Source organism: Sceloporus occidentalis, unplaced genomic scaffold (assembly GCF_023333645.1).
Source record: "Sceloporus occidentalis isolate IW3139 unplaced genomic scaffold, rSceOcc1.0.p SCAF_2, whole genome shotgun sequence".
In the NCBI taxonomy this organism is placed as follows: domain Eukaryota; kingdom Metazoa; phylum Chordata; class Lepidosauria; order Squamata; family Phrynosomatidae; genus Sceloporus; species Sceloporus occidentalis.
Window position 1 is genome coordinate 13,608,480 of NW_028316982.1, and position 14,355 is coordinate 13,622,834.

General features: G+C 40.9%; 1 protein-coding gene across 5 annotated transcripts in view; it reads right to left on the reverse strand.

The window, feature by feature from the left end:
- The window catches only part of MFN1 (mitofusin 1), a 39,481-nt gene that overhangs the window by 6,618 nt on the left and 18,508 nt on the right, over positions 1–14,355 (reverse strand). For 4 of the 5 annotated variants that reach the window (XM_089508795.1, XM_089508792.1, XM_089508796.1 and 1 more), the window contains 7 exons: positions 9,006–9,127; positions 7,995–8,121; positions 7,252–7,356; positions 5,028–5,130; positions 4,065–4,294; positions 3,078–3,233; positions 1,922–2,118 (listed from right to left, as the gene is read on the reverse strand). In XM_089508795.1, coding sequence (XP_089364921.1) covers positions 1,922–2,118; positions 3,078–3,233; positions 4,065–4,294; positions 5,028–5,130; positions 7,252–7,356; positions 7,995–8,121; positions 9,006–9,127 — 1,040 coding nt within the window. The remainder of the gene's footprint in view (positions 1–1,921; positions 2,119–3,077; positions 3,234–4,064; positions 4,295–5,027; positions 5,131–7,251; positions 7,357–7,994; positions 8,122–9,005; positions 9,128–14,355) is intronic. The other variant, XM_089508794.1, reaches the window with a different exon arrangement.

Sequence of the window (14,355 nt, forward strand, 5' to 3'; positions counted from 1 at the left end):
AATATTGAAACAGGGCTATCATATCACCTCTTAACTTTCTTTTCTCCAGGCTAAACATCCCCAGCTCCCTAAGTCGTTCCCCATAGGACATGGTCTCCAGATCCTTCACCATTTTAGTTGCCTTCCTTTGGACACGCTCCAGTTTCTCTATGTCCTTTTTAAATTGTGGTGCCCAGGACTGGACACAATATTCCAGGTGGTGCCTGATCAAAGCAGAATACAGTGGCACTATTACTTCTCTTGATCTAGACACTATACTTTTATTGATGCAGCCTAAAATTGCATTGGCCTTTTTAGCTGCCACATCACACTGTTGACTCATGTTCAACTTGTGGTCTACATGGACTCCTAGATCCCTTTCACATGTAGTCTCGTTCAGTCAGGTGTCCCCCATCCTATACCTATGCATTTCGTTTTTCCACCCTAAGTGCAGTACCTTACATTTCTCCGTGTTGATGTTCATTTTAATAATAATAATAAAGCTTTTATTTATATTCCGCTTTTCCTCCAGATCAAAGCGGTGTACATACGATAAAACTCTGTGACACATGTCAAATGCAATATTAAAAACAGATTAAAAGCAGTTATGAACAATTCAATTTTTAAAAACAGTGCAGTTAAAAATAGTCGGGATATCAGTTATGGGTAGTCGTCTTAATCTAGTTGGGGAATACTTTCTCTAAAGAGAATCAGGAGGATATGCTAACTGGAAGAGATAGGTTTTCAGAGCCTTCTTGAAGGCTTCCAATGTACAACTAAGTCGAATCTCCTCCAGGAGTGCATTCCAGTGAGTTGGAGCAGTCATTGTATAGGCTCTTTGGTGAGTCGTTACCAGTCTCACCTTAGGGTGTTTGAGTAAAAATTTCCCCATTGTTCTGAGAGTGCGGGGCGGATTATGTAGGGAGAGGCGCTCCCTCAAGTAACTCGGGCCCAAGCCAAGTTTTGTTAGCTTTGGCCCAGCTTTCTAGTCTATTCAGGTCATTTTGAATTTTGATCGTGTCCTCTGGAGTATTAGCTATTCCTCCTAATTTGGTGTCATCTGCAAATTCGATAAGCATGCTCCCTATTCTTTCATCCAAGTCATTGATAAAAATATTGAATAACACTGGCCCCAGGACAAGCCCAGTGGGACCCCACTGGACACTTCTTTCCAGGATGAAGAGGAGCCATTGTTGAGCACCCTTTAATAATAATAATAATAATGTTTATTTATATACCGCTTTTCCAAATTAGATCAAAGCGGTGTACAACAAGAAGTACAATACAAAGTCAAAATAAAACATAACAGGCCTCTCTCCCCCTCAAGATGGTGGTCAGAAGGAGGGTTCTTAGTCTTTCAGGCCAGGCCTCTCTCCCCCTCAAGATGGTGGTCAGAAGGAGGGCTTTTTCTTCTTTCAGGCAGGCAGTTGGAGCTAGCCTGCCTCTCTCTCCCCAAGATGGTGGCTGAAGGGAGGGCTTTGGGTTTGGCCAGTCAACCAATTACAAATCCATGTTAACAGTTACCTTGTCTAGGCCAAATTTTACAAGCTTGTTTGCAAGAATGTCATGGGAAACCTTGTCAAAGATCTTCTTGAAATCAAGATATACTATATCCACAGCATTCCCTTCATCTACTAAGCTGGTAATTTTATCAAGAGATCAGATTCGTCTGGCATGACTGTTTCTCTGAAACCCATGTTGACTTTTTGTGATTATGGAATTGCCATCTAGATATTCATAGAATCTCTGTTTAATGATCTGCTCTAGAATCTTTCCTGGTATTGATTAAAGAAACGTTTCTATTCACTTAACATTCAGAAATGGAATCATCTCGATATACATCTGAGCAATATGTGCAGAAAGGCTGAGCAGCAAGTATGAAAGGAACTTCTCTCTTTGGAAGAGAAGTTCCAAAAGAAATCACAAAACAGCAAAGACGTACTGTTGCACCTGGTGACTACAGTTTGCACTTGTAAAGCTGACAATCAACTGCAGTTTTTCTGTGGCATAGTTTACAAACTGCTGCTTGAAGGCTCGTTCTTTGGCTTTGGTTGTCCAAGTGAGTCTCTCATAGAGATACAGCAGTCCGTACATACTCAAAGAAAGGGAGATGACTTTCCAGCCAACAGTTCTCCAAATCTGCAAAAGAGCACCAAGATCAGAACCTGAACAGGAGCTATCAAACATGTGAGTTAGACAAGTGAAAATATGTTAGAAAGCATTCCTTGGAGATAGGAAACTAGGACAAACAAACTTTTACAAGAACTCATGGTGTGACCTTTGGGTATTTTTGACCTCAGTGAGAATTCCAATATATTACAGGGTGTAAATGTCTCATGACAAGTCACTGAATTTATTTTGGGGATGGGTGGGGGAATTACATAGCACATTACTGAATTTTGGGGATAGGCTTTACTATTGTGCAGGTGGCAATGTTCTACAAGGACATATACTGTCAGTCTGGCAATGCATACCTTCTGTAGGACCAAAGTGCATCTGGGAGACAAAAATATTTCACTGCTGAGTGTGAAATTGCCTCTCTTTGTAGGAGCAACCATAATCTGTTATGATCTTCAGAGATAGCCACCTTCCTTAAAGGACCATATCTGCAACTGGAAGGATCCAGCCCTTCTGGAAAAAGCTCTGACACTATGGAATTACTTCCTTAAAATATTCAAATGCCCCTCTGAGTGAGCATCTTATTTTATTATTGTTCCTGAATAGCATTTTATTGAAAGGCAGACACTGTTGCTTTTTACATGTTGTGTTAGTTTAAAAAACAAAAACCAGTTTATTACATTCAGTATGAACACTTTTAGGCTGTTTTGTTCTTTTCCAATTTTGTAAACTGCTTGGAGCAGCAGATTTTTAAAAAGTTTTAAATATGTATATAAACAAGAACTGCACACCAGGCCAGTGTGTTACTGAGTAGCATAAGCAAGGGATTTAGGTTCTGATTACCCCCCTGTAATAAACAGGTCTTTGCTTTCAGTGATTTGATGATAAATCTAGAAGAGATGGAGAGAGAGGTGAAAATGCTCCTGTATAGTTGTCCTCAATTCACTATTCAATAAAGCAGATTTGGTCAGGGTACTCACCAGTCCTCCAACAATGATGACTGTCATGGAGGTCCGGGATGTCAGGGACGCCAGATTAGTAACCAGAGAGACCATGAGCTCCTCCTGTGATGCATTCTCTGCTGTCAGAGCTGGAGCACTGGGGGCACAAGGGGTGGAGGCAAGAGACCTAGGAATCTAGGGGAGAAGAATGCAAACTCTGAGACAAATCTACCTGGGGAATAGCTGGGTTTTAAGACAGGATTTCTTATTTTAATGTGGCCATGATCCGAAAGCAGAATTCAAAGGGACTGAACTACTTATAGGTACTGATGTGAACAGAAAAAGCATAAGCATCATTCCTAACATATTTTAATATGGTTTCCTGCAAGTGCTTCACTGAAGTAAAATAGGGTTTGTTTGGGGTTTTTTTGCATCATGTAATTCAAACTCTAAGATCATTATACAAATTTTATAGGACTTGCTAGTCTTCAATTTTTATTGTGCTATTTAATTGGACATAGCTCAGTCAAAAAATCAATGTGCTAATTATACAATTCAGGTGAACAGTCACCATTATTATTATTAACCTTTATTTATAAAGCGCTGTAAATTTACACAGCGCTGTATATACAATCTTTTTAATTGGACGGTTCCCTGCCCTCAGGCTTACAATCTAAAAAGACATGACACAAAAGGAGAAGGGAGTGGTGGTGGGGAATAGGATCAGGTCCAGCAGATCTTCTCCACCTCCGAGGCCTGGATCAGGGGAGATGGACTGGAGGGAGGGCTTGGCTTCTTAATGGATGGTTAATCACCACTGTCTGAGGGATCTTTGAGAACACACACACACACACAATGTAATGTAGTTGTTCTGCCGTGTAAGTGAATTGGGAATTACGCTTTTGTGCACAAAAGATTTCCACAGTTGCACAGATAATACTACTTATATTTGGTGGATTAGGTTCCATTTTGTGCAAGGGGCAAAACAAGCTGAAGCCATCTAGAGGAATCCATTGAAGTACTCACTGTCAACGCTGGCTCTGCCATGGCTAAAAGGACTCTTTGGGTGTTTTTTGGCCCCAAAAAACGACTGACAAGAGCAGCCCAGCCCAGAGAAAATCGGAATGTGATATCTTCTTGGAAATCTGAACAAAGGCTGTGGCAGTTCAAATCGTAGCTGAGATCAAATTTCCTGCATGGAACTAGAACGTGGAGCTTATTCTGGACAGATGGAGGCAACAGGGGCTGCAGGTTTTCTAAAAAGGAGAAAGGCAAATAAAAAGTAAAGATGGACTGATTTCAAACCATTCTGCATTGAGTTCTGGCTATGTCTGATATTCATGTGTGCTCATTCAATGCATGCATTTTAGATGGCATAAGATTTTTAAAATAAATAACTTGTCTTATGAAAGATCAGTTTTAAAAGGTAAAGAATAATTTTGTTTAAAACAAGGCAAACTATGGCTGCAATCCTGCATGCTTCAATGCAGCATAGTAGTTCCCCATGAGGTCCTACACTAAGCTGAGCAATGAACTATCCCACCCCCAGACTTACTGTACAATCTCTGATGCCTCCTCAGCATATGGCCATTCTATGCCTTGTGGAAAGCAAGCAGGAATTGAGAAGCACCTGTAGCTAGATGTGAAATGAGAACATCAGCACTGAGCTCATACAGTGGGAAACTAGTACCCTGGTAAGAACCCCAGGATTAGAGAACTGAGGACATCTATGTGATGTAGCTGCTTACCAGACAAAGAGGTCTGAGCCAGAAGAAAATAAAAAGGGAACTCTTTGGTTAGAACTGATCTTATTTCTGAATCTGTACACAAAGGAATAAACAATGGGGCAGCCCTATTGTTCCTAAGATGTTTGGATTTGAAGCACTGTAATCAATACATCCCCACTCCAAGTATGCAGCTAGAGGTTTGGAGATGGGTGGTTGGGAGAGACAGTGCAAGCAGAATGTAGGCATTCTGAGAGTTGATTACCAATCATTTCCTGTTGTGACTGAAGCATAGACTTGTTGACTTCACTGGAGCAACGGTCAGCCAGGTTCCTCCCCAAGCCCTCTTCTAGGTGCTTGTTGAGTTCCTAGCATTTGACAGAGAAAGCAGGCAGTTAAGCAGGCAGCCTGGCCAAGGTTCACTACTGAAAAGTCAGACACAGAAAAGTGCAAGCAACAACGTGTGATTCCCCCCCCCCCCCACCACCACCACCACCTATTTGTATGCCCATCTTTAGTCTCCTAACTGCCTGGTAATGCACAAAACCACTCAGCTCCTGAACTGCTTCACCTGCATGAGGGGCAGGATAAAAATAATTAGTAAGCTTTCATTTGATGGAAGCCTCCCAAATGTCCCTCTCCACTGTAGCAGGGTTGGCTCCAAACATTTTGTTCTGACACAACACCAAATACTGTCCCGCTCCCAAAAGGTATCGTGCCCAAAGCTAGCCAAATTAATTTGGTACCCGAGACAGAAAATCCCAGAAGCCCCCTTCCTAGCACTAAGATACAATAATAAAGTAAATAACTATCCTTTTTATGACACAGAAAAACTGCAACCGGAGGGGTTTGTCTCACTCTGCTTAAAAGTACATAAGTTAAAAAAAAAATTCCCCAAATTCAGGTTTAAGAGTAGCCAGCAGGCCAATTATTTCCCACTGCCTTCTCTGCTGTTTGCATACCTGAGATTTCTAGTCTCTAAATGGCACATTAAGTAGTAGTTTGAGCGCTGAGTACTCTCAACAATTTTTAGTGGTGAACAGCCAATAGCATGTCATTAGAACACCTACAATTTCCCTAGACATATCTCAAGGTACAAACATAATAAACTATTGATATAATAACATTATATTATTTTGCATGTACTGTCCTAACATAATACAACCAATTTCTAGGTAGTAAATATTTTAGGCTTAGTAGCATTTCACACACAACTTCATTTCTTAGGGGTCCTTTTCTGACATTAATTTCACCACTCTATCTGACTAAACTGACAATGGAAGCCGTGTAATTCACAATTTCTCCCTGATCAAAGAAGCAGCATTTGGAGTGTGTGCATGTGTGTGTACGATGTCAGGCATGTAGTCGTTTTTTTCCTGCTCATAAGACAATGTTTGCCTTCCTCAAAATGCAACTGTCTTCTCTACAAAACAATAATTGAGTCATAGCTGACACTCTGCTTTTTAATCAGTCTCCTCCCCTGCCAGTATTCATTTGTTACATATTGTCTTGTCTGTGTTTAGAAGTGAAAATTAACTGTATATTATTAATTTAGGTCAAGGGTAGTAATTGGCATTATTAAAATGATTTAAAACCAACAGAAATCTCAAACAGTTTTTAAAAAAGAGGAGCAAAGATAGATGACCTTTGGCTCCAGCTTAATTTGGCCCACAAACCTATCTCAACTGACCACACTCTTTCTCCATTACTATGGCCTCCTTCCTTTAATCTCCTGTCTTTAGTTTTTGATTAGCTAATTTGCTTTCTTTCTAAGCTAACTATTGGAATGTGGTTGATATTTGTGTTCCAGCTTCATTGTGCTCTCTAAATGAACTTCTGGTCACCTGCTAAGCATTTGAGAACAACAGAACCTAATAATATTTAGCTTAGCAGAGTGAAGAACTAAGGTAGTAGGAGCTTGGAGTTCATGCAGATCCAGAAATCTTTTTTTATCCCTCAGCAGGGGATATGTGTTAATCTTTAGAAGTAGATCTTTGAAGCTTTCAGTGGTGTCTTAAATGTGTGGATATGTGAGAGGAGGAAAGGCAAGGACTGAAATTGGAAAAAATAACAACTCTGTAATTCTACCCAATTTCCATCTTGACCACACACATCACTGCCTTCGGTGAACCTTCAAGTTCCACATAGCCAATGTAGCCTTTGGGGCAAAAATGGTTTCTTGACCCTTTTGCAAAACCCCTTGAGATTATTAGTTTTACTCCTTGATTTCTTTATAGCATATGAACCAAATAAATATGAAAGCAATAATTTATTCTTTTCTAAATCATAAAAAATAGATGGGTTCACATAATGTGTTCCCCCCATTACCATTCTGACCAACTCTGTATTAAAGCAATAACAACAACAATATGTGGACTTCAAACCAAAGGGGGTAGCTAACACATAAAATTAACTACTGTAAAAAAAAAAAATTAGGATGCTAGGGAAGCACAGAACTGAAACCAACTTCCACCTGCGACAGAACTTACACTTTTATATAGTTTCAAGACTTGTGGGGATGGGTGAAAATCAGAGTTAAATTCGTTTACCAAAACAGAAAGTCGACAAATTTCCTCAGTCATGGCAGAAGACACCTGGAAAAGATGAAATGTGTAGTGGACAAAAGCAGCATGAAAAAGATATTTTAAAAAAACCTATGTGGTGGTTATTTTAAAACTATATTTTGGAGAATTATGCCTCTCTGTCATATATGCTTTTAAAAAGTGTGTTCAAAGTCCTTTATATAAACTATTTCAGTAACCTTTAAGTTATGAAACTGCTTTATACCAATTTAGATGTTTCATTTGTCTAGCCCAGAACTGTTTAATATCTTCTCTCTGGCATCCCAGACAGATCAGTCCCAGATGTAGTACACAAGATTGTTCAACTAGAATACTACAAACTGAACCCAAGCTCTACTCCATATGATATTTATTCCATTCTATAGTCTGCCCCTATTCCTTAAAACCCCATAAAACCAATCAATAGTAGCTCCTCTATTATTGATGTGACAAAACACTTTGGTCTGAAACAGAGGACTGTTTTAGGTTTCTCTGTGAATCCCAGCTCATAGTTCCCATTTATAGCCACTCTGCTCTACTCCTCGGAAGTGGTAAGTACTTATTAATTTCAGTTCCAGCAGCAGAGGTCTTTAAAGACTTGATAAGTTCATTAATGTCACACTAAGATTTTATTCATTAACTATTCAGTTTCTGAGGAATCAGCAACATACCTTGTTTGCAACTTCCTCTGTAACCTCTTTGATTTTATTCTTTATATCCTCTGTTAATAGGTTGAGCTGGTTTCGTACAAATTCCAGTCTGTCCTTCTGATCCTCTCGCTCTTCCATTGAATGAACTCTAAAGTAGCAGAAAGGCAGCCATCAGCCTGTATCTATATATTAAATAGTCCAAAAATACAGTTGTACAGGCCAACTGAGCACATAATTACTGTTATCGTTCTGGCTTGACAGGGTCAACACGAAGCTAGGCTCAAGGATACAAACTAGAACAAGAGGCTTTGACTAGTTACCATATATGTTAATCTCTTCCTTGTCTTGCAATGAACACACAATACCATGATAAGGGAAGAGGAAGGGGCTCCTTTATGACAGACAGTATGGATCTCCCCCTTGTATAAAGATGCCCCCACCAACAGTCCATGTTCTATGCAACAAGTTACAGGGAGTCTTGCCCTCCCTTTCATCGCCTTCTCTCTCTCTTTTAAAGTCTACAGAACAAATAAAAACTCCATGCAAATAAAAAGACAAAGCAAGTGATGCCACTTGTAATGCTCACCTTGAGCTTATGCACAGCCCACTTGTGAATCCTGGCCTTTAGTTAAAGATCAATTAAGTTAAAGTTTAAACTAGTGTGGCAGTATACACAGAATACTCTGCTGGCTCCATTTAAACGCCTATTCTCAAATTGGAACAGAACGGTTTGCTTGGATGCTGATGCATGAATTTTAAATAGACAGCAAATGGCCAAGATCTAAAAACAAAGGTTTCACATTATTTGGGACCCTGGGATCTCAGCTAAGGTAAAATCAAACGGTTATTTGGAAAAGCCAAAACTTTCCTATTCTGTATGTGAAGGGACAAACCAAAAAAGATACTGTACCCACCTCTTGCCAGCATTGGGTTAAGGGCTGTATACATCCTGATAAAGGAAGAAAGGTCAGTGCCACCCAGGGGCCTTTTCCAGCTTAGCTAAACAAGGTGAACACAACAGAAGAGGCCTACCTTTGGTTGGCTGCTGCCACGTTTATGCTGTCCATAATATTTTTCACAGTATCTAGGATCTGTTTAGCTCTGATAGTGTGCTGCTCAAACTTGGTTTTCACTGCTGACTGCGAGATACACTCCTGCGAGAGGCCCAAGCCACAATACACATTACTGCAATTCCATCACCAAAACAATCTGGAATTTCTATGTCAGAAACCATTCTGCTGCTACTTAAATCAACTTTTTTAAAAATGAAATAAGATAAAGAGAACAAAAGCAAAATGAACAAAGTAAGATGGAAAGCAAAGTCATAACTCTATTAAACAGTAAGTGAGTGTTATCCATTATAGTCTAGCTACAGTAATGTGCAAGGGGCAAAAGAAAAGAATTACACAAGCAAGGCATTATGATTAATGTAGATCCACTGGCATTAACCAGTCACTCAGCATTTCCAGATGGGTTTCTCAACAAGAGTTATTGTGCACATAATGGCTTTATGTGTAGAGGTACACCTGTAATATATAAGTGTAGTAAAATAGGTACTCTGGTCAGACAGCTCTGACTGTTTTCAGCTCCCATGGAAATGTATGCCTTAGCAAATACAGGCTTGTCTCTGCTTAATATATGAAATGAACCTGCTGATCATGGTAATATGCTGCAGGAATCTGGAAACTTTAGATGTCAGCTTATATGGAACAGAGGATATTGCTTTATATCAGATTGCTTGTGCACTGAGCCCAGAACTCTGTTCTGGTTGGCAGCAGCTCTGTAGTGTGTTGGAAAAAAAACCTCTCCCATCATTTACCTGGGACCCTTCTAATTGGAAAACCAGGAAATGAGCCAGAGCTTTCTGCATGCATGATATTTATCACAGCGCTTAGTCTGTCCCCAAATATACAAACACCATGTATGCTACCTTGGATTCATAGAAATATAACAAGCAAATAAAACAGGAATGATGTGCCAGTCCAAAGAAGAATGATACTAAATCCATTCCCATTAATTAAGTGGTAAAAGAATCTGATTAGCAAGAATTCATACAAATAGCTAGCATGTGTGGGGGTAAAGTCAGAAAAGCTAAAGTGCAGAATGAACTCAGGCTTGCTAGAGAGGTTAAGAACAATAAAAAGGTCTTTTTTGGTTATGCCCATAACAAGATAAAGAAAAAGGAAATGGTAGGGCCACTGCATGGAGAAGATGGCAAAATGCTAACAGAAGACAGAGAAAAGGCAGAATTATTCAACACTTTCTTTGCCTCTGTGTTCTCAGAAAAGGAAAAGGATGCTCAACATGAGGATAATGAAGCAGAGGACAGAATAGGGGAATTTCAGCACAGAATAAGCAAAGAGATAGTACAGGAATATCTTGTTAATCTAAATGAATTTAAGTCTCCAGGACCAGATGAACTACATCCAAGGGTATTAAAAGAACTGGCAAATGTAATATTGGAGCCAATGGCAATAATCTTTGAGAACTCCTGGAGAATAGGAGAAGTCCCAGCAGACTGGAGGAGGGCAAACGTTGTCCCCATCTTCAAAAAGGGGGAAAAAGAGGATCCCAACAATTATCGTCCAGTTAGTCTGACATCAATACCAGGAAAGATTCTAGAGCAGATCATTAAACAGAGAGTCTGTGAACATTTAGATGGCAATTCCATAATCACAAAAAGTCAACATGGGTTTCAGAGAAACAAGTCATGCCAGACAAATCTGACCTCTTTCTTTGATCAAATTACCAGCTTGGTAGATGAAGGGAATGCTGTGGATATAGTATATCTTGATTTCAGTAAGGCCTTTGACAAAGTTAAATAAATAAATAAAGCTTTTATTTATATACCGCGCCTTCCACAGATCAGGGCGGTTTACATAAAATTACAGTGCAGATACAATAGTTAAAAACAACACCATACAGTATACAAGAATAAAATAAAACCAACTAAACCCCAATAGCCCATCCTCATTGCCACGGAAGAGGAGGGAGGCCCGCAGGATTTTTTATGCGGGGAATGCTAGCTGGAAAAAAAAGGTTTTCAACTCCCTTTTAAATTGGGCCAGGGAGGTAATCGAGCGGAGCTCGGCGGGCAGCGTGTTCCAAAGGGCCGGGGCGGCGATGGAAAATGTCCGCCTTGCGATGGAGGTAAGCCTAGCCCCTGGCACCTTCAGTAATAGCTGCCCGGATGTTCTGAGGGTGCGGGACGGAATGTATGGGGAGAGGCGGTCCTTCAAGTATCCTGGGCCCAAGCCATTTAGGGCTTTATAGGTAATCACCAACGCCTTATATTGGGCCCGGAAACGAATAGGCAGCCAGTGAAGATCTTTAAGCACCGGTGTTATATGGCTGGTCCTGGAAACACCAGTGACCAGCCTGGCTGCCATATTTTGCACCATCTGTAGTTTCCGGGTTTGGTATAAGGGTTGCCCCATGTAGAGTACATTGCAGAAATCCAGTCTCGAGGTTACCAGAGCATGTACAACAGTTTCTAGGTCCCTCTGGGTCAGGTATGGGCGCAGCTGGCGAATAAGCCGCAGCTGATAACAGGTGTTCTTGACCGTCGCATTCACCTGAGCAGTCAGGTGAAGCGACGAATCAAGAAGCACCCCCAGACTGCGCACGGAGTCCTTCACAGGGAGCGTGACCCCGTTCAGGACAGGTGGAACCACCACCATTCCTGGACCAGGGGAACCTATCACTAGTACCTCCGTTTTCTCTGGATTCAGCTTGAGTCGGTTTTCCCTCATCCAGCCCATTACTGACTCTAGGCAGGCCACGAGAGGAGAGACGCCATCCCCAGTCACTGCATCAGTCGGAGACATAGAGAAAATGATTTGGGTGTCATCAGCGTACTGATAACCCCGCGCCCCATGTCTCCGGATGATCTCTCCCAGCGGTTTCATGTTCCCCAGGACATTCTTGCAAAAAAGCTTGTAAAATTTGGGCTAGACAAAATAATTGTTACATGGATTAGTAATTGGCTGACCAGCTGAACCCAAAGGGTGCTCAACAATGGCTCCTTTTCATCCTGGGGAGAAGTGACTAGTGGGGTGCCACAGGGTTCTGTCCTTGGCCCAGTGCTATTCAACATCTTTATCAATGACTTAGATGAAAGAATAGGGAGCATGCTTATCAAATTTGCAGATGACATCAAATTAGGAGGAATAGCTAATAGTGCAGAGGACAAGATAAAATTCAAAATGACTTTAATAAATTAGAAAGTTGGGCCAAAGCTAACAAAATGAATTTCAATACAGAGGTAGGTATGTTATTGAACTTGGGGGGGGGGGAATGAAATGCACAGATATAGGATGGGGGACACCTGGCTGAACGAGACTACATGTGAAAGGATCTAGGAGACCGTGTAGACCACAAGTTGAACATGAGTCAACAGTGTGATGTGGCAGCTAAAAAGGCCAATGCAATTTTAGGCTGCATCAATGAAAGTATAGTGTCTAGATCAAAAGAAGTAATAGTGCCACTGTATTCTGCTTTTGTCAGGCCCCACCTGGAATATTGTGTCCAGTTCTGGGCACCACAATTAAAAAAGGACATTGAGAAAATGGAGCATGTCCCAAGGAGGATGATTAAAATGGTGAAGGGTCTGGAAACCATGTCCTATGAGGAACGACTTAGGGAGCTGGGGATGTTTATCCTGGAGAAGAGGTTAATGGGGTAATATGATAACCCTGTTTAAATATTTGAATGGATGCCATATTGAGGAAGGGACAAGCTTGTTTTCTGCTACTCCAGAGAACAGGATCCGGAACAATGCATGCAAGCTCCAGGAAAAGAGATTCCACCTCAACATTAGGAGGAACTTCCTGACAGTAAGGGCTGTTAGACAATGGAACAAACTCCCTCGGATTGTAGTGTAGTCTCCTTCTTTGGAGATCTTTAAGCAGAGGCTGGATGGCCATCAGGTGATGCTTTGATTGAGAGTTCCTGCATGGCAGTGGTTGGACTGGCCCTTGTGATCTCTTCCAACTCTACGATTCTATAATTCTATGATTCGCCCATTTGACAAAGGGAGTGACAATTCTCAAATGCTCCTATCTTGTTTTACCGCACTCAGGGTTTGGGATCTTAGTCCTACTCTATCCAGTTGATGGCAGAAAGATAAAATAAAAAGTAAACAAAAAAGAAATGCAAAATAATAGTTAATAAAAACTCCTTGATCCTCGATGAAGCAGATCTAGAAATCAGCAATGAAAAAGCAAGAGGTTCAAATATAAACAGCACATTGTTAGAGCTAGACAAGATGTGTAGGAGAGTCATATTCCAGACAGGCAAAAAGGCAGAGGGTGAAAGGGTTATGATTTCATGCCCACGCACTACACAATCAGAAAATCCGTAGTAGATAGCTATAAGAAGTACAAAAGTTAGTAATGTCTAGGGAAGAGAGATAGAAAATGTAAAAAGAGAGGAATTTGATTCAAGCAAACTCAGTCATCCACATTATCAGAACATATGGGTGACCATACCAAAATCTGCCCTTTCCCCAATAAATAATGCAGCCAGACAACACATGACATCATATGAAGAAGGTCCTGGAATCTGTGACTAGCATCTCCAGTTCAAACAGGGAAGAACTGTGTACTGTAATTAGCTCCTCACAATTGGCCATGATAGCTCAGGTTGCTTCAAGCTGCAGTCCAACAACATCTGGAGTACTACAATTTGCCCACCTCTGAGTTAAAACAATCTCAGCGCTGTGCAAATCTACAGAGCTATATAAATAAAGCATAATAATACATTACAGTAACTCTTACATTGAAACAACACCCACTTATTGCTCTAAGTCATATTCTGGATGTCTTTTCAGAACAAGAAAAACAGTTCAACACACTTAGGGAAAACAAAAAGAACGCTCAGATGTAAATTTATTTTATAGCAGAACTCTGAAAATAATCTCAGTTATCTCCCCCCAAAAAGGTTTAGTCCTTTAAGGGGCAGAGCTTTAATAGCCTTGCCCAATATGTGTCTACATGAAGCAGTGGTTCTCAGTCTCTGGCCCTGCTCATGATCTGGACTTCAGCTCCCAGAATTTCTCCCCACTGGCCACAGCTGGAGCTTCTGGAAGCTGAAGACTAAAAAATATGGTACAACAAAGAGTGAGAACCATTAACATAAAGGAAGCATACCATAGATACAGTTCCATTTCTTAACCAGAAATGTTCATGTTGAGGGAGGGAAAGCTATTTTCTACCCCAGAAGACTGTCCTCAGGAAAACCTCTAGAGCAATGATGGTGAACCTTTTAGGGGCCAAGTGCCCAAACTAAAAGGTCTTCAGTACCAGGTGTTACCCAATGCTGGGGGCAAGACTTCCACTTTCTGGAGGTGTGCCTTCCACCTTCTGGGCATGTGACCTCTGTG